We start from the raw sequence: 21,236 nt of genomic DNA on the forward strand, positions 1-21,236 counted from the left end.
GCTTCTCGGCATGCCGATCAAAAAGGGAAATGGGGATGGGAGGGAAGCCCACACTGGCTACAGGCACGGAGACATGAGTCCAGTTCCTGAGATAGCAGCTGGCACGGGGAGATCATCCAGCACCAACAGCTGCACACTGGGGATCAATCCCCATCCTTAATACATCCCTGCCCCTCAGGGTAGGGGTGCTGGCAGTGACCCCTCCCGGATCTTGGTGGCCTCTGCACAGCAATGACACCAGCACATGGGAGTTCTGCAATCCCTCCCAGGAGAGCTTTTGGTTGCTCTGAATTTTGCAAACTTTTAAACACTGCTGAAGGTTTCTGAGCACATCTGAGGAAGGCAGCATTGTTTGGGGGGAGGGGTAGCAGAAGTGGGTGAGGTTCCAAGCAACGTCTGTCGCTGTTCCAGCCCCTACAAGCACTGATATGAAGCACCCAGGGGAAGGGGCTCCTCTGGGGATGCAGTGCCACACTGGGAATGGGGACAGAAAGGAGCGTCCCTGTGAGGATCGAGGGGCAAACCCCATGGGGTGTGCTGGGACACAGCACCAGAGGAGGAAAACCATTGAGGTTGGGCAGAAATGACCCCGCAGCACCTGGCAAGGGCAAGGGGCCCTTCCAGCTCCCTGCCACCCCTGTGGGTCTGGCAGAGTCCTCTCCAGTGCAACTTGCTATTTTCAGCTCGCTCGCTATTTTCAGCCCAGGAAATGACCCACACATGCGCACACACTTGTACACAGAGCTATGCTTTCTGTCGCGAAAAGAGCAAGGCTGGAGGGAGGAAAGGCCCCACCGGAACGGCCCTGGCCCAGGTGAGCGAGGCGAGGCAGCTGCTCGCTCGGGAAGGAAGGCGGTGCAACCCGCCACGGAGACAAACAGCGAAGATGTCACCGGGACGGTCGTCATGGCAACGCTGTAAAAAAATGCCGGAGCAAACCGGGAGCGAAGGCGCTGCTTCCAAGCGGGAGGAGTCCCCGGGCTGCGGGGCTGCGGCTGGGAGACACCGCAGGCACTGGGAGCCCTCCGTACCGCCCGGGGCAGAGCTCAGCCGGAGCAGGGCTGCGGCCGCCGGGGGGGGAGCAGGCGACCACCTTCCTCTTTCCGGAGGAAGCACGGCCCGTGGCACCCGCAGGAAGCACGGTTATAGCTGCAGCTGCTGCTGCGCGGGAGCTGTGCTGCACCCCTGCTCCGTGCTGCACCCCTGCTCCATGCTGCACCCGCGCACATCCTCGTGTCCTTCCCCGTTTTGCTGTTGATGCATTCAACGCACTCATTTTTGATTTGTCAGGGTGACTTTTAATAAAGCATCTGTAATACATGTTGTTTTTCCCCGAGTATTATTAAAGAGCTTAATTTATGCTAATTAAATACCAATTAACTTCCAAGCACTTAATGCGCTTTAAGGACATAAAATACATCTCATTCCCCTTCAATTAATTCCGCATCAGGCCTGGCCATGGGTCTGCGCCGCATTTAACGGTGCATGGATCTGCGGCGCAGCCAGAGCCCTGAGTGCTGGCTGCCAGGCTCCCAATTCCCAGCAGGAGGGTATCCCCAGGGTGTCCCCACTCTGCTCCCCAGCACTGCAGCTCTCCCGTTAAGGACATTTGCTATTTTTTGCATTGGCCTTTTTCTCTCTGAACTCGTAGCGCCAGGAGCTGCTCTGTCCTGGGGCAGGGGTATGCACTCTGCATTTTCAGAACAAATGGTTTCCCGGTGGCTGTGCGGAGCTGCTGGCAGTTGTGCTTTCTGCCTGTGCCGGTGACACTCTTTTGGTGGCTGGTGGCTGCGTGGTGTACGGCCGCTGGGATTTGGCACCGCACTGCAGGGCTGAGCTGCGCGGTGCAGATGTGTGAATTAATGAGCCGGTTAATGTGGCTCACTGCCTCCTCAGCTCTCAGATCTCTCAGCACCACTGGGGTTGCAGGGATGCCATGGGATGGGGATGGTGAACTCGGGGAGCCGAGCAGCAAAGAGGGGGACCCCAACCCCAACGCTGATGCCTGTGCTGAAAACCAAGACATGGCACTCAGGCTGTTCAGCAGTGAGGGGGCTGGCAGCTGAGTCAGGGCATCTGTCCTTTATCCCTGAGTCAGGACCAGCCAGGTCCGTTTGGCTGTTGTGTGCACCTCGGACAGGGCCTCCCTCCTTGCAGCCAACACATCTCCATCTGCTAAAGAGGGCAGAGGGCTTTAAAGAGCAGCCCCATGGCAGGTAAGTGCTGCGCTCACTTCTTGTCCTGGGGCTGAGTGCCATGGCACAGGGGTGTGCACCCTCCTGCCTCAACATCTTCCTACAGACTGTGCAGATTGCTGCAGGAGGGGGTCCTGTGCTGCTGAATGAGGCTGCAGGAGCAGTGGGACCATGCTCACCTCTACATCCTGCACTGCTGCTGCAGCGAGCAGAGTGCTGCCAGGAGCTGTGGCTGCTGGAACTCAGCTGGCACATCCCTGCCAGCGCTCAGCTCCTGGGAGCCAGGGAGCACCCATGGGTGCTGGCTGAGGGGCCAGGCCATGCCGGGGGTGAGGATGGTGGTGGCTGCATGTGGTGTGGGGACACAGGGGACAGCGGAGGTGGGCAATGACGTGTGGGGCTGGCGCTGCGTGTGAGCTGGCGTCTGTATGTAGGAGATGGGGAGAGAGGCAATGGGAAAGGGAGTGGGAGTCTGCAGTTTGCACCAGGGGAGCTCTCACAGCGGGTCCCGGCGGGGCAAGGGTGGGCTGGTGTCCTTTGCTGCTGTGGCCATGCGGTGCCTGAGGCAGAGGAATGTGCTCCTGTGCTGCTCTATTTGCTCTCTAGCTGGGGACCAGGGCACAAATGGCAGAGCAGGCTCCCCGCTGATTAGCATATATGCAAAGAACCCTAACGAGCTTCAGCACCGTGCACAGAGCTCTGCAGGGGCCTGCAGCTGGGTGTAGGGCGCCGGGTGCGGGCTGTGGGGGCATCTCCTTGGGCCAGCAGCTCCCCAGCTCAGAGCTGGGGTCTCTGTCCCGTGACCCCGTGTCAGGGAACGAGAGGCCCCAGATGGAAGGGAGCGGGGCTGGGGGGTGGCTACCGCTCAGCTTCCCACCCCCACTTCTGCTTTTTCTCTTCGTTCTATTGATCTTCAATTCCTTTTCGCTTTCTGTCATCGCAGCCCACTCGGGCTCCCTGGGGAGCAGCCGGTAGCAGCCTCCTGGGGGGAACGGGGGCCGGGGTCTCCTCCGCACATGAGCGCAGCAGTGTGGGACCGACCCCCCCCCGAGCCCTTCTCCCCGCCCGCACGGTGCTTCCAGCCCCACTCCCTGGCCCCGAGGTGTTTCTCTGCCCAGCATCTCTCGAGCTGTGAGGATTTCCATTTTGCAGGGTTTTTTAAAAGGGTTTAGATAGGGGTTTATTTCCAAGTAATATATTGTTTTTCTTTCCGCTTTTGTCGGTGTGATTGTTTGCAGAGAGGAAATAATAAACAGAAACCACACCAGGCAAAGCCTCAGCTACCAATTCGCACTAATGCAAATGTGATGAGGTTCAGGCACATAACTCCTCAGCCTGGCACACGGCTGGTGGCACATGCACGACCCCAGTACTGAGGGTCCCAATGCCCCCAGCACCCCCAGCACACCCCTGGTCCCCTGAGCTCCCTGGGACACAGCCACTGCCCCCTGGCTCCCAACGTACAGAGACAGCCCTCGCTCCTGGTCACCATGGAGACCCAGGAGGAGGATTTTGAACCATCTCAGAGAAATTTCAGAAATTCCCCAGGCATTGCGTAGCCATGGGTTTGGGCTGCAGAGCTGTCTGTGTGGCCATGCACCCCATCCCCAACCCAGGCCATGGGAGTGGTGCCCATTGGGTGGGCAGCATGGAGCCTTTGAGATGACAGAAATCACTGCTTCCCTCTCTTCCAGACCACAGTCCTAATTTGTCCCCGTAGCAGAGATTTGCCCATCATGGACGATCCCACTGCCAGCTCCAACCTGAGGGATGGGTTTGCAGAAACAAGGGTTGCTGTTGTTGTTTGCTGTTGCTAGGCTGGGTTTTGGAGGGCATGAAACTTCTGGTTGTGTCTCAGCAGCAAGCAGCCAGAGCAGCCGGATGGATGGACAGATGAATGGATAGACAGATGGACGGATGGACAGATGGATGGACACAGTGGTGTTTGTCTGCAGGTCGCTGTGCATGGGGCTCCCCAGAGCAGAGGACAGGTGGGAGCAGAGTCTCGGTGGAAGGGGAATGCTAATCAGAATGTGTGCTGGCAGCAGGCAGAATGCTGCACAATAAATAGCCATTTTAATTACCGCACAATATTTACAAGATTGCTTCCTCATTTGGGAAATTAAAACAAATGCTCCATCAAAATGATCAACATTGTACAGAGAAGCAGAGGGCTGATAGAGAAATACATCGGCTGTTAATGAAAGAGTAATTGGCACCTTGGTGCTGGCGTGGCTTCCTCCTCCTCTACAACCACGGCACAAACGACGGCACAGGGCAGCCCCAGGTTCATGGCACTGGAGCTGGGCACAGACAGCCGTCCCCATATTAGGGTCCCAGCCCCACTGAGGCTCTGCATAAAAAGGGTGTGGGAAGGCTGGGTAGGGGATGCCGAGCTGCAAAACCCTCTTTCACCCTGGTGGGGTTCTGCTGGCTGCCGCTGTCTGTCTGTCTGTCCTGCTGTTACTCCAGGAGCTAATGGCTGTAGGACTCAGCTTTGGCTGCTTTGCTGCCCCTCTCCTGATGTTATATCCCAGGTCCTAGGATCATGCGTGGATCTGGGGGACTCAGGCTTGAGAAAAAAGGCTTTTCCAGCCATCCTGGACATGAAGAAAATGTCTCAGAATGTAGCCACAGACAGGCAGAGGGGATGGAGTGGATGACATTGGGTTTCTGAGCATTTGAGGTGGATAAAGCCATACCGGGACTAAGGGAAGTGGGCCCGTGCTGGGGTCCCCATGGGGGCACTGCTGTGGTGGTCCCCACACCAGTGAGCATCCCACCGGCCCACCCCAGCCCACAGGGACTGTCCCAGAGTGGTGTGGGCCTTCTGGGCACCGCAGCCCCTTTCCAGGCTGCCCCTTCCCTTCCCCCTTCCTGTGCCTTTCTTTATCTCCATTCTTCCTTTTTTTGCAGTGCTCCTGTTGCCATGGGAACGGTGATATCAGTAATCGGGGTGGGGCTTCATGACATTGATGAGCACAGCAAAAGCCCATTTATGTAACGAGCACAGGGCCCCTGCTCCTATCTGGGCACACAGTGGGGTGAGGCACTGGCACAGGACCATGCCCTGCACCCCTCTGTGCCTCCCACCCAACTGGTGCAGGGACTGACAGGTGCAGATGCAGAGATGTGCAGGGTGCAGGGATGCATGGAGTGAAGGGATGTGCAGGATGTAGAGATGCATGAGGTGCAGGGATGCTCAAGGTATTGGGATGCATGTTGACACCAACCAAGGCAGATGCAGGCAGGCAGGCAGGCAGGCAGGGACCAGCTCCATGCAGCTCTGCCTGGCCATCATTCCTCCCCACCACACAGCGCTGCCCTTTGCTTTTCCCAACGGGTGTATTAATTACAGCCTGTGTCAATAGCTTTTACTGTTTGGTCATTAAACCAGAGAGAATGTCAAACAGCGACAGTGCCCCGGCAAAGGCAGGGCTCATTTGCTGTGTGGCTGGGGAGGTTTGGAGCTACAGAGATGCATCAGAAATAGGTCAGGCATACGACTTCCAAGGACATCTGAAGAAGCAGCAGGATTTAATTATGTTCAGATACCCGCTGACAGTCCAGCATTCAGAGGAGGAGATTCCACCCCCAGTGGATCAGGGGAAATCATGTCAGGATGGCCCTTCCCCTGCCAGGGAAGGGATCTCCTGGGCTGTGCTTGGGGCCCAGAGTGTGGGAGCGTGTGGTGTTGTAGGATGGGAGAGGAGAGATAAAGGGCAGCAGGAGAAGGCAGCCAGCTCTGGGCTGCAGGGCTGCGGGCCACTGTCACTCAGGCTGGGTGCACTGAGCACATGGGTGATGGCAGCCACAAACAGAGTGGGGCAGAAACGAAAGTCAGGAGCTTGGGGTGCTCTGTGTCTGCCCCCAGTGCTGCCTGGGGCAAATGAGACCCAAAAGCAGCCAGATGAGCACTGCACTCCTGTCCAAATCAAGTCAGAGTCATTTAGTTTGAGAGCAGTGAAAACCCCATGCAAATGTTTTCCATCCAAAAATTCTTTTGATTTCTAAATTAGGAAAGCAGCAGGTCTTTCTGGGGGATTTTTTTTTTTTTTTTTTTTGTGAAACGTTTCAAATATTTCTGGAAATTCACCAACAGGTAGGTTGTTCTGTTTTCACAAGTTTTTCATTGCTTATCCTCCACAGCTTTTGTCTGACTTTACATTCTCGGCCTGGGTGTTGCTGCCAGGTCTCCCAAAAGCACTCCTGCCCAGCTCCCACTGACAGCAGGTGTACAAGGTGTTGGTGTCATGTGAGCTGTGGGGTCTGCAGCCCAGCGCCAGCTCTGCACATTGCTGTGTTGGAAGCTGTGTGCATGCAGCTGTGCCATCGTGGCCTCGGATCAGGGATCACTCTCCAGCACAGGACAGGGGACAGCAGGACAGGGTGTGCCTGGACGTGTTCTCGTCTGCGCCCTCACCTTTATGTCGCAGTAATTTCTGGTGTAAAATAGGGGATGGACCAAGGCCAAGGCCACGACAGGAGTATCTCAGTGTTTTCATCCTCTGGGTTTAAGGCGTCCTCCCAGGCTGGCACCAAGCCCCACAGCATGGCACCGTGGCACTGCGGGCTCTGCTGGCTCAGGGCAGAGTGCAGGGTGCCACCTGCACAGTGGCTGTGAGCGACGCTCGCAGTTAATGGCTCGGCTGCAGGGAAAGCCCTTGTGAGGCAAAGCTTAATGAAGAAGTCAGCATGTACTGGGATCAGACCTGCCGCCTGTAACCGAGCCTCATTGTTATTTAAATTGGGCTCCTGGCAGGGCTGGGAGAATAACTCACGATCAGACAATTTTTCTGAGCGATGCGGTGAACCATGCACACAGAGCCAGGCGGTGTGCTGGGGAGAAGCCCATGTCGGTGGGCAGCGGCAGCGAGCAGCCCCAAAGGCGGCAGTGCCCCAGGGCTCTGGATCTGCCCCGTTCCCCTTGGTACATTGGGAAGTAGGAGCGCTCCCATCGCCACACAAGTTCACTTGTGTGCTCACTCCACTCCGAAGGCAGTGGAAAATCCCCACAGTTTGGATCAATGGCAAGGAGCGATGCCTGCTTCCCCTCTTACAGTCAGAGGATGTGAAAGCTAGTTATTGATCAAATGGACTTGGAAACAGGCAGCAAAACCCCAAGGATTTTACCACTAACTTTGTTTAACCAACAGTGCAGGGAGGCGGTTTGATGTGGGCCACTTTTGGGTACATGAAACAGAATTAATTTGTTCTCCGTGAAAACCCAGCAGAGAGGAATATGAAATATTTAAACCGCCCAACTGTGGTGGTGATGCGCCGAACCACATGGTCCCAGCGGGCGATGGCACTTCCCATGCTTGGAGGTCTGGAGCACTCCCACTGCAGCTCTGCTGCCCCTGCCCCTTGCCCAAACAGGAGGCCCAAAGAAAGACAGAGTGCTTTCCTCACTGCACTGATTCATCTGCAACGTGCTGTCCTCCTATCACTGAGTGGTGATAGGAGGAATGTTGCACATCCACACCGAGCCAGGAAGCAGCTCGCTGCTTGCAGTCCAACAGCTCCGTATCCCCCTGCCCTGTATGCTTGTGGGTGCTGTGAGTTCCAGCAGGGCAACACGGGCTGGTGGGAGAGCCTGGAAATGGAGAAAAGCTGCTGAGAGTGTGCAGTGGTGGAGGGGGGAAGCATTTGAAGCCCCCTCCTCTGAGCAGATCTGGCAGCACCCCCTTGGCAGCCCCTGCCAGAGCTATTCCATCACGTCCATGTGTGCAGGTCCCAAGGAGGCAGCGATTCTGAGCCTGCCCTGCTGCAATGCGAGCTGGAAGTGAATGCGAGGTGACTGCCGCTGGGGTCTGGAATTGGAGCATTGGCTGTGGCTGCACAGCTCTCCCGTTGCTGGCGATCCTGTGAGGGTTTACATAACACCCTGTCCTGGCATCGGGGCTGCTTGGCTTTGCACTGCTGCTGAGGATGCTCTCCCCACAGTGGGTGTGCAAGATGGGCTCTCCCCACTCAAATGCCACTTCTCTCTCTGCTCTCTGCCCTCAAGATGTGAAACATGCAAAAATGGTGAGAGCAGAAAGGGAAACCCCAGAGCAACTGACACAGCCCTGGTCACTGGGAAGCCCCCCAGTCAGCCCCTGTGTCACCGGGGCAGGACAGGGATCCCTGGTGGGGGCAGCATGAACCCCACGGCACTGCTGTGGGCACATGGCCCTGGGTACCAGGGCAGAACCCCCCTGCAGCCTGAGACTGTGAGCAATGGGAGGCACTTTCAAAGGCTGATGGGGTCCTAAGAAAGAACACAGTGTGTGGGGGTGTCTGCATGGACAACTTGAGGTGAGAGCTTTTAAAACTCTGCTTACATCCCCCCGGAGTTGGGGCCAGCAGGAGCCATCCTGAGGGTCACAGGCACTGGGAGCCCATCCCTGTGCTGGGTTTCCTGGCACAGTGAGGGGCGAGACGGCATCTGCACAGCACGCAGGGGCTGCTGAGACACCTTCATATCTCATTAGAGCTCCCCTCTTCCTCCACCTGCTTCCTGCGGGGGATTTAGGTCCCTAAGAAACACACACTGAGAAAAAGAGAAAATCTGCTGTCAGCCTTATTGGAATTGCTCAGAGGAAACTGATCGGGGCACAACGGGAGCGGTATCCCCATGCCATAGGGGTTGGTCAGGACCTCATCTGCCTCCTGTGTGCAAGGTACATCAGGGAGCCCTGAGATGCAGCACAGGGAGGTGTAGGGCCGCACCGCTAGCTCTGCTCTGCCTGGAAGGTTCCATAGAACTACAGGTTTATGTGAATGGGAATGAATTGTGCTGGGTTTGCCTCTGCTTCATGCAATGCACTACTGTGAGAGTGCTGTTTCAGCTCTGTTCTTGTGCTCGTCCTCTCCTTGCACCTACGGGGACTTTACTTGCGTTAATAAATACGATAATTTTCACATGAAGGAGCTATGTTTATGCTCAGCTCAACATGTCCTCGGTGCGTGGGGGATCTGGGTACCCAGCTCCTGTGGAAATCAGCACAGCTTTGGAAGTCCCACCTTCTATATAGCATGAGTCTCTGTGTGTTAAATAATGAAAATGGTAAAGTAAGGGAAAACAACAAAAAAAGAAAGCAGCCTCCCGAAAGCAGGAGCCGTACCTGGCTTTTGTGCTCCACAGCCCAGCAGAGGGAGGAAAGCTTGAATGTGAATACTGACATGATTATCAGTGCTTGTACAGGGAAATTAAAGACATCTCCGTGGTTCCTGCTGCTGCTGGGTTTCATATGCAACAGCTATGAGGGCTGTGTTTGGAAAATGGGTACATGCATTAAAAGAACAACAAAGAAGAAATAGCAAAGCACAGTTAAAATGAGCAGAATTATGAGCAGAATTCAGCCTGGCATGGCTACATGCTAAGTGCAGCATGCACTTAGGATTATACACCAATTTCCTTTGCAAAAGTACACAGGAAAGGCATCAAAATGACCCGTTATTATTTTTCTTATTCCTCCCATTCCTTTGCATGCATAAAGAGCTATTTCTGTTGTGAAGATTTCTATGTGCAAAGCTCCATGAATGGGCCCAGGCCTCAAGCAGAGGCCCCGCAGCTGCACCGCCTCCAGCCAGCAACCAGGAATGTCTCTGCACCTCCTCGGGACAAAAGCACAGTGCGAGGAGAGATGCCTGCAATTTGTTTCCCCTCCTTAGCATTAAGATTGCAGGGTGCTGGGTGTTAGTAACAAGCTGTCTGCTTATGGAAAGACACTACCAGCAGGACAGGTCAGCTCTGGGTTTATGATTATAATGGAGCTTTTTAAACAGCTGCATAATAGCAGCTCAGGGCCTATTTCTGGTACCCTCCTGGGCACAAAATTCCATGGAGCTCAAGGGGCATTCTTTGGAGCAAGAACCCGTGGGCAGGAGGGCTGGGGCAAGGCAGAGCAGGGACAGTCACAGTTGTTATGTTTTGGTAAAGCTGCCTTCCATTCTGATTTAAAGCAGGTGCAGTGCATGGGTCTGGCACGAGGAGAGCTGGGAGGGAGTAACCCTGGGGGTGGGGGAGCTCTCTGCAGCACCATGGGCACAGGGTGAGGAGGACGGACGGTACAGGATGAGGGTTGGCCTGGAGGCTTCAGTGAGATGGGGAAAAGAGGCTATTGTTCGAGCTGTAATTGCACTGTAATCCTTTGAACTGCTATGGTTTGAACTACGAGTCCTGAAATCACCCTAGGTGCACCCCTGAGCTGTGCATCCCCCCTTCCTGGGCTGCTGCTGGCACACACAGCGCAGGAAATCAGGGCAGAACAAACGATCCTGGCTCTCTCTGCCAGCCTTGCAGGGAGCATTCATCACCCAATGTAGGTGCCTCCTGAGACTGACTTGAAGCCAGGATTTCCCTGTGGATGCTTCTACCCCAATTACCATCACCACCGTTATTGCATGCCCACAGCCCGGTGACCCGTGCTTGCCCCGTCCCTGCCCGCAGCGTGGCACGGGCCGAGGATGCGCCCCTGGGCACGGGACCGCGGCACGGCGCGCCGGGATGCAGGTGCTGTATGCAAATCGACGCGTGGGCGGAGCCCCGTCGGACCACGCCCACTGGCGCATCAGCGCCGCGCTATGCAAATCAGCATGCAAAGCGGGGGTTGGAGGGCGGGGCTTGAGCCGCGCGGCGCAAGGGGGAGGCGGAGTCCGCTCGCTAGAGGGCGGGGTTTGTTATGCAGATGAAGGGCGGGGCTGTGGGGATATGTAGATGAGGGGGTGGGGCGCTGCCGGGTGTGTGTCGCTGCCTCCCGCCACAGCTGCAGCCAGAGGTGCTGAGCGCCGCCGAGCCCCGCAGCCGATCCGAGCCGGGCGGAGCCGAGCCGAGCCCGGCGCCCGCAGCGCAGCATGGCCGAGCCGCCGGCGGCGCCGGGCCCCGAGGGCGAGGAGGGCCCGGTGCGCTTCGCCCGTAAGGGAGCCCTGCGGCAGAAGAACGTGCACGAGGTGAAGAACCACAAGTTCACGGCGCGCTTCTTCAAGCAGCCCACCTTCTGCAGCCACTGCACCGACTTCATCTGGTGAGCACCCGCCCCGCACCTACCAATCCCCCCCCCCCCCCCACCGATTCCCGGCCAAAACCCCACCCCTACCCCTGTCTCCGACTCGAACCCCCCTCAGCCGCCCCCGGGCCCGGCTCGCCCCCTCTCGGTCCCTCCACCCTGCCCCGAACCCCCCCTCCCCCCACCCCTTCCCGGTGCCGGTGCTCAGCCTCTCTCTTTTTCCCCGCAGGGGTTTCGGCAAGCAGGGCTTCCAGTGTCAAGGTGAGCGTCGCGCACCGGAGCCGCGGGGCACAGGGACAGGGACAGGGCTGAGAAGCAGCTTCGTCATTTTCATACCCGCCCCCCGCCCCCCCGGAGCAGACGGTCGTTGCGTTAGGGCCGCTCGTGGGTAGGGTTTTGGCACCCCAAGATGAGTGCAGAAGGCTGCATAGGCAGCCCCCCCGCTCCCCCTCCCCCCCCCCCCCAAAAAAAAAAAAAGGCGGAGGGAAGTTGTTGATTTTTAATACACTTAATGTGAAAAGGTTTGTTAATGGCAGGCAGGCGGCTGGCCCGGCGGTGTGGGCTGAGGAACTTCAATGGCTCTGTTGTGTTGCTGGGGAAAAATGAGGCGTTATAGCAAAATATGCTGTGAGAGCTTCTGGGTTACTACAAGTGGAGGTCTTGGTGCTGGGGTCAGGAGGGCTCTCTGGGGTGCCCTTGTACACCAAGCTGTGGTAACCCTCCTCTGCTTGCCTGCTGCTGGGTGCTCCTCTTGCTGTGTGGCTGCGAGGTCCCCAGCACAGGAGAGAAGGAGGAGGGGATGCAGGTCCCACCTGTGTGGGGTTACAGCCCTGGACACAGGGCTCAGCCTTGTAATTGCTGGCTCTGGCATCTTGCTCTGGTGAGGATCTGGGGTAAAGCTTTGTTTTGGCAGGTGGCTGAATGCCAAGCTAAGGACTAAAACTGCTGTATAACTCAGTAGCACGGGAACAGCTCATCTTGGCATGCCTCACTTGTGCCTTGCACCCCTGGGTGACCTGGGTAACATCCCAAGGCTGCTATCTGTCTCAAATGCTGGTGCTAGGGGTGGAGGAGTGTAGTGTGGGGACTACAGCCTGTCCTGGTGCTGCTCCTCAGGGCAGTGCTCCCCTCTACCTGAGATTCCATATATGGGCAGTGAAGCTGCGCTACATGGAGGAGCTCTGTGCAGCTTTGTACCTCCGTGGGTCTTCCTAGGCTTACTCAGTCGTTAATTCTGCCTTTCCTCATGGTGTGTGCAGTGTGGTGGTGGGCATATTTGTGCAAACACAGCAGCTCTGAAATCTCTTGCCCCCTAGGGAAGGCTGGGCGGTGGGTCATCTGCGAGTGAGGCAGGGCTTGTTCTTTCCTCCTGTGTAATTCATGGTCACTTGTTCAGTTCTTCCTATAGTATTCGATGTCAGATCATTTGAACCTTTTCAAGTGTCTTTCAGCTGTTGAGAACTATTGTTGAAACCTGTCGTTGTGCACTTGCTTTGAGGCTTAACCCTTACGGTTTTTGATATCAAATCGGTCTCCAGTGTAAAGGCAGTAAGTGGGACCCATAAGGGCAGCCTTGGAGGTGCTGATGCACAGCTGCTGGCCGCCAGCTGACCCTGCCCAGCTGCGGGGCAGAACAGAGCTCCTGTGCCCTCCTGGAGGCTGCAGGGCTGTGGTCACACCATAGGATTGCCATTGCTGTGCTGTGCTCAGTGACGCTGCCGAAGGTGTGTGACCGGTCTGTAATGCCCTTCTGTCACAGAAACTGCTTTCCAAGTTATTCTCGTATAACAGACATGAAAACAGCTTTAATTCAGCTTTAATAATCTCCCGACTGTTGTATCCTACTGTTAGCAGGGATGGCTGGAAATGTAGCTAAGACACATGCCTGTCTCGTTTCTAAGCTGTTTCTTATTGCCATGCTTAAGTAGGTTTTCACCTGTGCCCTGATTTCTTTCTAGGGCATTTGCAATAATTAGATTGTTAATTAGCTCATTACTTGCGACTTTTGGCAGGAAGTTTGCAGAAACTGACTCATTGTAGCTTGAAATACTAATGGATACTGCAAATGCCACTTAACTGCTTGCTAATCTCCTTATCCTTGTATACCATCTCCTTCTTATCCTTGCATACATCTGAAGGGAGCACCTCTGGAAGCTGTCAAGAATGGAGCTATTGGTCTCCTTCTCACTGCGCTGCTTCTGAGGGCTGCCACCTCTGCTCCCATTTCCTTTTCTGTTAATACTCCTGTTTCCTGTCCTTGGGGCATCTTTCTCCCGCCAGCAGCTCTCAGGCTCTGCAGGTCGGGGTGCTGGAGGCATTAGGAGGGCACCTGTGCTGCCAGCGGGGTCTGCTCAGCCGCAGTCAGTGCTGCGCTGCCGGGCTGTGCCTGACCCGGAGCCAGGGGAGCGGTGCTCGTGGGGAGGTGAGGAGCCACGTAATGTGATTCTCAGTTACAAGCAAAAATAACCTGCGTCTGTTACCGCTTTCACGTGTACAAAGTAGGAAAGATCTTGGAAAGTAGGATCTTCGTTCCTTAAGAGGAGAAGGGGGGAAAAAAAGGGCGCTCAGTTGTGAGCGCTTTGATCTCCTGCAGTGACTTTTTTGGGTACACTGTTCACTTCCTACCCCTAGTAGCGACGCAGTAAGCAAAGATACCCTTCACATTTAATCTTTCCAAAGTGGGTCCCAAACACATGTCCTTCTTCCACGGCTTCTTCTCCCAGCCCTCCAACACCAACGCTCTCGCTCGTTGTGCTCTCGGTACAACGCTCACTACAAAGGCTGAGTGGCTGCGGGTGTCAGGCGGGGCTCACCTCCTCCCTGAGTGTTTCTCGCGTATTTCTCAGCCGTCACAACTCCCTTTCCTCCCCCCACCTCGCTGCCTTCCAGACGGAAGTGAAACCCACTGCAGTGAAACCCAGCGCAGCTCAGGGCTGGGTTCGTCGCATCGGCCATGCGCTGCTATTGACTGCGTGAAGCAAGGGAGAAACAAAAGCAAAACAAACTCCAATCATTCGGAGTTGCCTCAAACCCAGTAATTTCGTGTCAACATATTATGCACAGTGGAGAAATGTTAGTGTTCAAATAGACTAATTAAAAATGTTACTGCAATTACTTTTGCGACACAAATGGTGCTAATTATATAATGCAGCAGAAATTGGAAACATAATTTTGGAGGGTTTCCGTGTGCCTCGTGGTGGTAGTACAATTCTCAGTGCATGGCAGCGAGGTCTGTGGTGCGGGGACCGCTCTGCATCTGTGGGCAGTGGTGCAGCCGGGGGGGGTGGGGGGAGGAAGTGGGGCTGGTCCCCCCACACTGTGCCAGGTGGTCGGTGCTGCTGCGGGGCTGCATCAAACTGAGCTGGCAGAGCAAATAGGAGGCATGTGCCTGCCCCTTCACGCTGTGGCTGTGTGACCAGAGCTCCTTCCAAGATGAGCGTTACAGCCTGAATGGAGCCGGTTTCCCTAATCCTGCTCTTTCCTGTGCTGGATACCTCCTTCCTCAGCTGCTTTTTGGGCAGGAAATCTGGGCTGGCAGAGGCCTCTTGCGGAGCCTGGCCCACGGCTATCAGGTTCAGCAGGGATCACTGATACCTTCAGCCCTGTCAGTGTCTCCTTACAGCACTGAAGGGTTCATTTTTGTTGCTCAGTGGATGTGGTTTCTCTCTGCCCTCCCCCTTTGCAATTAGTATGGTAGATTTTTCTTTCTCTCCCAAGGTAACCGTCATCCTACAGTGGTCTTAAAAGTTTGACAGCAAAGGGGTCAGCTTCCTTCCTGGGGTATCTCTGCTTACCGGGGCTGGGCAGGGGACTCTGAGCCAGTCCCTTGGGTCCATGCACTGTAGGTTTGCGGCAAGCAGAGCTGTTGGTCCCAGGGCTCCAGCGCAGGATTTGAGTCTCTGTGATGGTGCTGCTCCAGCAATTGAGCCTCCCAGGGGAATTCAGTGCCTGGGCAGTCCCTAAGGAGACCCGCAGCAGATGGCATTGGCTCTGCCATGTATCTGCTGGCTCATTTGCATGCGATCCTATGAATTATTCCGTCCCACTGCACTCCTGGCATGCCCCACGCAGCAGTGGGGTGCTGGTGCCTGGAGGGTGTGCTGAGCATGTGGCCTTGTGGGGCTGTGCGTGGGTCCCCTGTTCCAGGGACACCTCCTGGGGATCTGCAGGTTTTTGCTGGGCCCCCATCTCTGCAGATGGACCCCTGAGAGGAAAGCTCTGGGGCTGCAAAGCAGAGCAAGGCTGTGCATGTTGGATTTCTGGTGTAAGGCAGGAGGTACAGCTCCTCTTAAATCTCTCCTCTTAAAGTTCACTGTGGGTTCTGTTAGTGCAGGGGTGGAGCTCAAGCTGGAGGAGTCCTACCAGCCTTTCTGCAGTGCTGCTGCCCTCCTAGCCAGCAAGTGTGGCTCTCGCTCCTCTGAAGGCATTTGGACAGACCAAAATATCAAGCTGGATACACTCATCGGTGCTGTCCAGCCCCCCTTTGGATTTATCAGCAAATAAGTTGCGTGAGCACCATGACTAAGAAATTAACTTCTGACTGTGCCCGTTATTTAGCTCAGGGCAGAACAGCCTGCAACACGTAATTAAAAAGTGCACAGTCAGAAGGGAATCGTTGGAGTCCTGTCTCCTGTTCTGCCTCAAACGTGTGTGGCAACAAGGGGGGATGCTTGTGAGGGTAGGTGGGATGAGATTTTGCCCAGGAGAAGTGTTTGGGTGCATTTTTGCTGCAGAAAGCAGCTGTGGAGGGAATTAGCCCTGTGCATTTCCCTCAGCAGAGCCCTGGGCCTGCTGGAGCCCGGCTGCGGGCTGCTCCCATCGCTGCATGGCATGGGGCTGCGGGCTGAAGGGCAGCTCAGAGAAGAGGGGGTGTGTGGTGCTGTGCAATTAATTCCTCCAACGTGGCTCCGTGAATCATTATTCTGAAAGTCCATCAATTAGAGCCATTTAGAAAAGGTGAGTAATGAGCTCCCTGCGGGAGAGGAGTGGCTGTGGGCTTTCTGGGCAGTGTGTTCCCTGTTTTCTACAAGAGCTGCGATGGAAGGCAGAGAGCTGGGAACAAACAGCCCGAGAAAGGCAATGAGCGCACCCATGGCAGCAGGGCTCCATGCAAAGCTGTCCTGGTACGTGCAGCCTTGGGCTCCCATCGCCATGTTCTGGTGTCGCTGTGTTGCCAGTGCTAAAATCCTTCACTGCTGTCTGATGGCCTTCGGCACGCTGCCCGCAACAGGAGGGATGTGAGGGCAAGGCAGACCCGTTCCAAGTGGTACCGCAGGAAACAAAGCGAGCAGCAGCTCATTTGGCCCACACTGTGCCGTCATCTCATCCCTTGAGCTGCTCCACAGAGCCCTGGGAGAGAGGATTAGGCACAGGAAGGAAGGAGGCCCTGGGGCTGTGCGCTGCTGGGCAATGCGTAGAGGTGATGCACAGCTGCTCTGGGGGCTCCAGGGGCTGTGGCTTCTCTGGGTTAGTGCTGCTGGGCTCTCCTCTGGTCTGCAACCATTTTTCAGCCTTGCTCTCCACCAGAAAGTAATTCTGGGTTGGCCACCTGAATTCTGTGCAGTTAAACCACCAGCTCACCAGCAGCTGTCTTTCTCCTTCTGAGGATTATTTTGCAGCAACGAACAGCAAGAGGAAGCACGAGCGGCGCGGATGGGGTCAGTGCAGTGACTCTGCTCTCCCCATTGCTTCCGACAGCTGATCCCGCTTCCCTCCGAGGGAAACGCGCGCGCAGAGCCGCGGCAGCTGTCTTCCTGCAGCTCCCCGTGCTCAGCCCCTCGGTGTGGGGGTGCCGTGGGGTGGGCGGCTGCCAGCTGCATGTGGGTCTGCGGCGCACACCGTCTCGGGGCCGTTCCTGCAGCCGCTTCAGCTGCAGTTTGGTGCTCCTCTTCCTGGGAAGCAGTTCCTGGAAGGCAGTTAGCTCCTCTTCTTGCTTACTGAGTGCCTCTCTCCTGGAAGCTGCCCAAGGTTGGGCAGGCGTGGGGTGCGGCAATCGCTGCTCTCCTGTTTGGTGCTGATAATTGTTGCTAATGAGGACACCGATGCTTTTTCTCGCTGCTGGGCACGCTTGAGCTGAGCTGCCCCACGCGCAGATCTAGAGGTGCGTGCAGCCCAGGCAGGATGCTTGCAGCTGATGGGCAGTGTGCAGGCATTAGCCTCATGGCTCTGTCTGGGTGATGCTTTGTGGCTGACCTGAAGCCTAGTTGCAGCCCTGCTCAGGGCTTCTGAGGGACTGGGCTGCTTCCTGCACTGCTCGGGGCTGCCCTGCTTGTCCTGTGCTTCCAGCACCGTGCTGAGTCTGTGTGCTTTGAGGTGAGCACCTGTAAGCTGTTAACATCTTGCTTCCAGAATTTAATGTCTGTGGCACAGGATGAGTGAGCAGCATGGCCCAAGCCTTCCTGCTGCAGCTGGATGTCAGATGCATTGGAGCTGCATCTCCTTGGCTTAATTTGCTTCCATATTTGGTCTGGCTTTTGTGCCAGGTTTATACATCTCATTTAAACACACCAGGCAGGGGATGGTTGCTGCTGACCCTGGCTGTGCAGGCAATGCCTGCTGAAGGGCCCAGCAGTGACACATCACAACACCTGCAGGTCCAGGGCTCACTGCCCTCACGTGCACTGCAGTCCAGCTCCCATTACGCCCAGCTGACCTGGGTTTTCCAGAGATGAAGTCTACCTGCAAACTTTCCTTTTTGTCTGGAAGTGCTGATTCCTCAGAGGAATAAACTCCTTCTTGCTCCAAGCAGGAGGAAAAAATGGGTGACTCGGGTGGGAAGGGTGGGGAAGTCAAGTCAAAACTGGGGGCTCTGCAGAGGGTCTTCCAAGCAGATGGACTTTTAGGCAGTGGCAACAGCTGGCTGCTCAGGATGGCTGGGAGTCATGTTATATATGAGCTTCAGTTGTCCTCATCCCACTGTGGTGCCTCGGCCTCTGTGCCCATCGGTCCCTCCGTTGCCATGCAGGAATCGCTTCACCTTCAGAGAGAACAACGAGCCGCCGGCCGAGCAGCCAGCGCATCGCCGGGCTGCCACCCTCAGCGCATGAACAATGCGTTTTCATGGTTTCTAATTATAGCCAAAGAATGAGAGCGTGCGCCTGTGAAGAGGTGGGAAAGTCGTCCTGGCGCTGGTGAATGGCTCAGTGCAACTTGGTGACATCGCCGCGAAGGCAGGAGTCATCCGAAGGCTGTTCTGGAAGATCAGCGAGAAGCCGGAGTGAGGGGGAAGTGGCCCACGGATGAAATTTGCATCACTGAGTGGATTAGCTCCTGACGCAGTGCAAAGTCATTATTTACCGCGTCTCCAGCTCTGCCGCCTTTATCGGCGCCGTGGTTTGAGGAGAGGCTGATTCAGAGCTCATTCCATCTTGGTGTGCTGCTTGGCTGGGACCTCTAGCATTGCCTCGTAAGCAAAATGATGGGGCTTGTCAAGATCGTTAATATTGTGCCTCCCTGAAGAGGCTGAGTAATTTGTTTTTAGGTTTTATTCTTTCTTTGCATTTGTTACGCTAAATGCTTCTGCTTAGTTCAAGAATACTTGGAAATGCTCTGTAACTCACTGCTGCCTTGGGGCAGCTCAGGTGGTGAAGTGGGGGGGGGGCTGAGCCCTGGGTGTGTCTGTATCCCTCCCCAGCAGTGGGAGGTGGGGCTGCAGCGACGTGATGCGAACCCCGCAGCTCCAGTGCTGTCAGTACTATTGGTACACTGTCACCTCTCCTGATGGGACATTCATGCGTGGCTTGAAAGACCCCTTCCAGCTGTTGTTTATAGCTGGTGTGAGCCCTGGAAGCCGTTTGTACTGTGATGCAATCTCTGCCCCATCGTGATGGAGGTTGGCTTTGCTGCAGGGTTAGTGCTTCATTGCCACCTTTCAGCTCCTTGTTCAGGAGCATGCCCTCAGAGGAGGGGTTATCGGCTCCAGCGGTGCCTGGTGAGCCCGGCGGAGCAGTGGCTGGGGGGCAGGTTGGAGCTCAGAGCTCTCTGTGCGGCAGCTGGCATTGCAGTGGGGAGTGCTGGGACCCAGCGCAACTGCAGGAATGGGAGCTGTATTTGTGCAAGGGGAGCTGGGAGCTGGAGCAGAGCTCCCTGCACCCCCACCTGCCCCTGGGCAGCAGCCATAGAGTTGAGCTCACCCGTGTTTGTGATCGTGCAACCAAGGGCCTGCTCCAATAGCTCAGCCCATTAACTTTCAAATGTATCTTATTCATCTGTCTTTGATGGAGAAGTGCCTCAGGGCCAAAGGCTCCTGGAAATGAGGCTTGTAGGGCTGTGGCAGCAGCGTGCAGCTCTCCCGGGTGAGGCAAAGTGACCTTCATGGCAGCGAGGAGCCGAGTGCAGCGCTTCTGCTGGGGCTCTCCCTGCTGCAGATGCAGTCATCCACGTGCCCGTGGCCCAGCAGCTATCCTGTGAGATGCCAAATCCCAGCACCATGTCCCAGAGCCTCCCGCCACCGTGTGACCTCCTTGATGCCATCCCCTTCTGGTGCAGGGGCATCCCATTTTGCAGTAGGCTGTGCAGTGGAAGCAGAGCCAGGTGCAGCACGGAGCCTGCAGAAGGCGGATGCTGTTGGGAGAGGTGTCCTTGAGCCTGTCCTCGTGCGTGTGGCTGAGGGCAGTGGGGTGTGTGCCACGGCAGCAGCCTGCAGCGGGCACAGTGTGGTGGCAGAGGTTAGGGTAGAGCCACTGACCCGGTGCCTTCTGGGTTGGATGAAGTCTCTCTCCTTGGGTCATTTAGAGGCGCTGGCACTGGGCTTTTGGCACGAGGAGAGGCTGTAATTAGCAACCGCTCAGTAGGGCTGCTATTAGATCTTCAGAGCAGGATGCTGCTGGACTGGAAAAAAACGTAACAATAGCTCATTTGCTTAGGAAGCCACGATGGTGATTTGCATTTTTGTTGAGTACCAAACCCTTGTGGAGAATCTTTGCTCAAGTAACTTCAAAATCTGCAGTTCAAATTTCTTCCTTCCCTGAAACTATCGGAATATGTGTCTCAATGCGCAGCAATTCAGAGTCTGAATTCCTTTGTTTTGCCGTTCTCTCACTGCTCTAAGGGAAGAGAGCTCTCATCCAGGCTGTGGACAAGTGCTGTCATCAGAAGCTGTGTGATAAATTGCTTGCTTCTCTCAACCTTGGAGCAGAATTAAATTCTCCCTTATTATATACCTAAAAGCATTTCTTTCCCTACCAGCGGTTCCCTATTGACCCGAATGCTCACAGACGTGTACCAGAGCAGGGGGAGGCTTTGCAGCGTGGTTCTGAATCCCGGCTCTGCTGCTGGGTGACAGCAAAGCACCTTGAGATGCGCTCTGTGAACCCGTTCCTGCTGTGCCGTCTGCTCGCGGAGCGCTGACAGCACAAAGAGCGGAGCTCATGGCTGTGAGCTGATGGCTCCAGGAGGGGACCTTTGGGATCTGCCTTAGCCGCCTTGCCGAGCTGCTGTGTGGGTAGGAGATGTGGGGTGACAGCAGCGCGAGCGTGTCCGCAGCGCCTGCAGGAAGGTGCCCGGTGCGGGCAGCACTGCACAGTGGTGCCCTTCCTGCAGCATCGCGGGGCAGTGCCGATGCACAGCACGTGCAGAGCCCACTCCCCATCTTGCAGGGAACTCTGAAGAAAGAGATTATCTCCGCTGTTACTATTATCTGAGTCCAGGAGGATGAAAATAAATGACTGTTGCGAAGGGCAGACTGACTCACTTTCTGCTTCTCCTGTAAATTTCCATTTAAGTTTCAGTTTAAGCTCAGGTATGAGGGGAGTGAAAGCCAGTAATTTGTGACAAAAACTTCTATTTTAGATCACTGAAGAAGAACTCCCTTTCTAATTGCAGAAATTATAAGGCTGTGATTCTTGTAAAGGAATACTAAATCCAGCAGTTACTTATGAATTGCCATTAGATGCTTCTCTGCAGAGCCAGCAAAAGGAGCTGTGTAGCCGTGTGCTGGTGCCACGTTCCTGGCTGAGGGTGGCACGAATGTGCATGCTGTCCCTGCCTCTGTCCAGCTGTGGAACAGTCAGAACCCGGTCAGTCCCTTCCCACTCCTTCCATGTCTGCT

At 55.7% G+C, this 21,236-nt stretch overlaps 1 protein-coding gene across 3 annotated transcripts in view; it reads left to right on the plus strand.

Annotated features, from left to right (window-relative positions):
* Nucleotides 11,003–21,236, plus strand: part of PRKCB (protein kinase C beta) — a 79,020-nt gene continuing 68,786 nt past the window's right edge. For 2 of the 3 annotated variants that reach the window (XR_002443104.1, XM_021411435.1), the window contains exons 1-2: nt 11,004–11,206; nt 11,418–11,449. Coding sequence is in view for 2 of the 3 variants with exons in the window: in XM_021411435.1 (XP_021267110.1) it covers nt 11,037–11,206; nt 11,418–11,449 (202 nt within the window). In the remaining variant the exon portion in view is untranslated. Of the gene's footprint in view, nt 11,207–11,417; nt 11,450–21,236 lie in introns of all 3 variants that reach the window. The other variant, XM_021411436.1, reaches the window with a different exon arrangement.

Source organism: Numida meleagris, chromosome 13 (genome assembly GCF_002078875.1).
Source record: "Numida meleagris isolate 19003 breed g44 Domestic line chromosome 13, NumMel1.0, whole genome shotgun sequence".
Lineage (NCBI taxonomy): Eukaryota > Metazoa > Chordata > Aves > Galliformes > Numididae > Numida > Numida meleagris.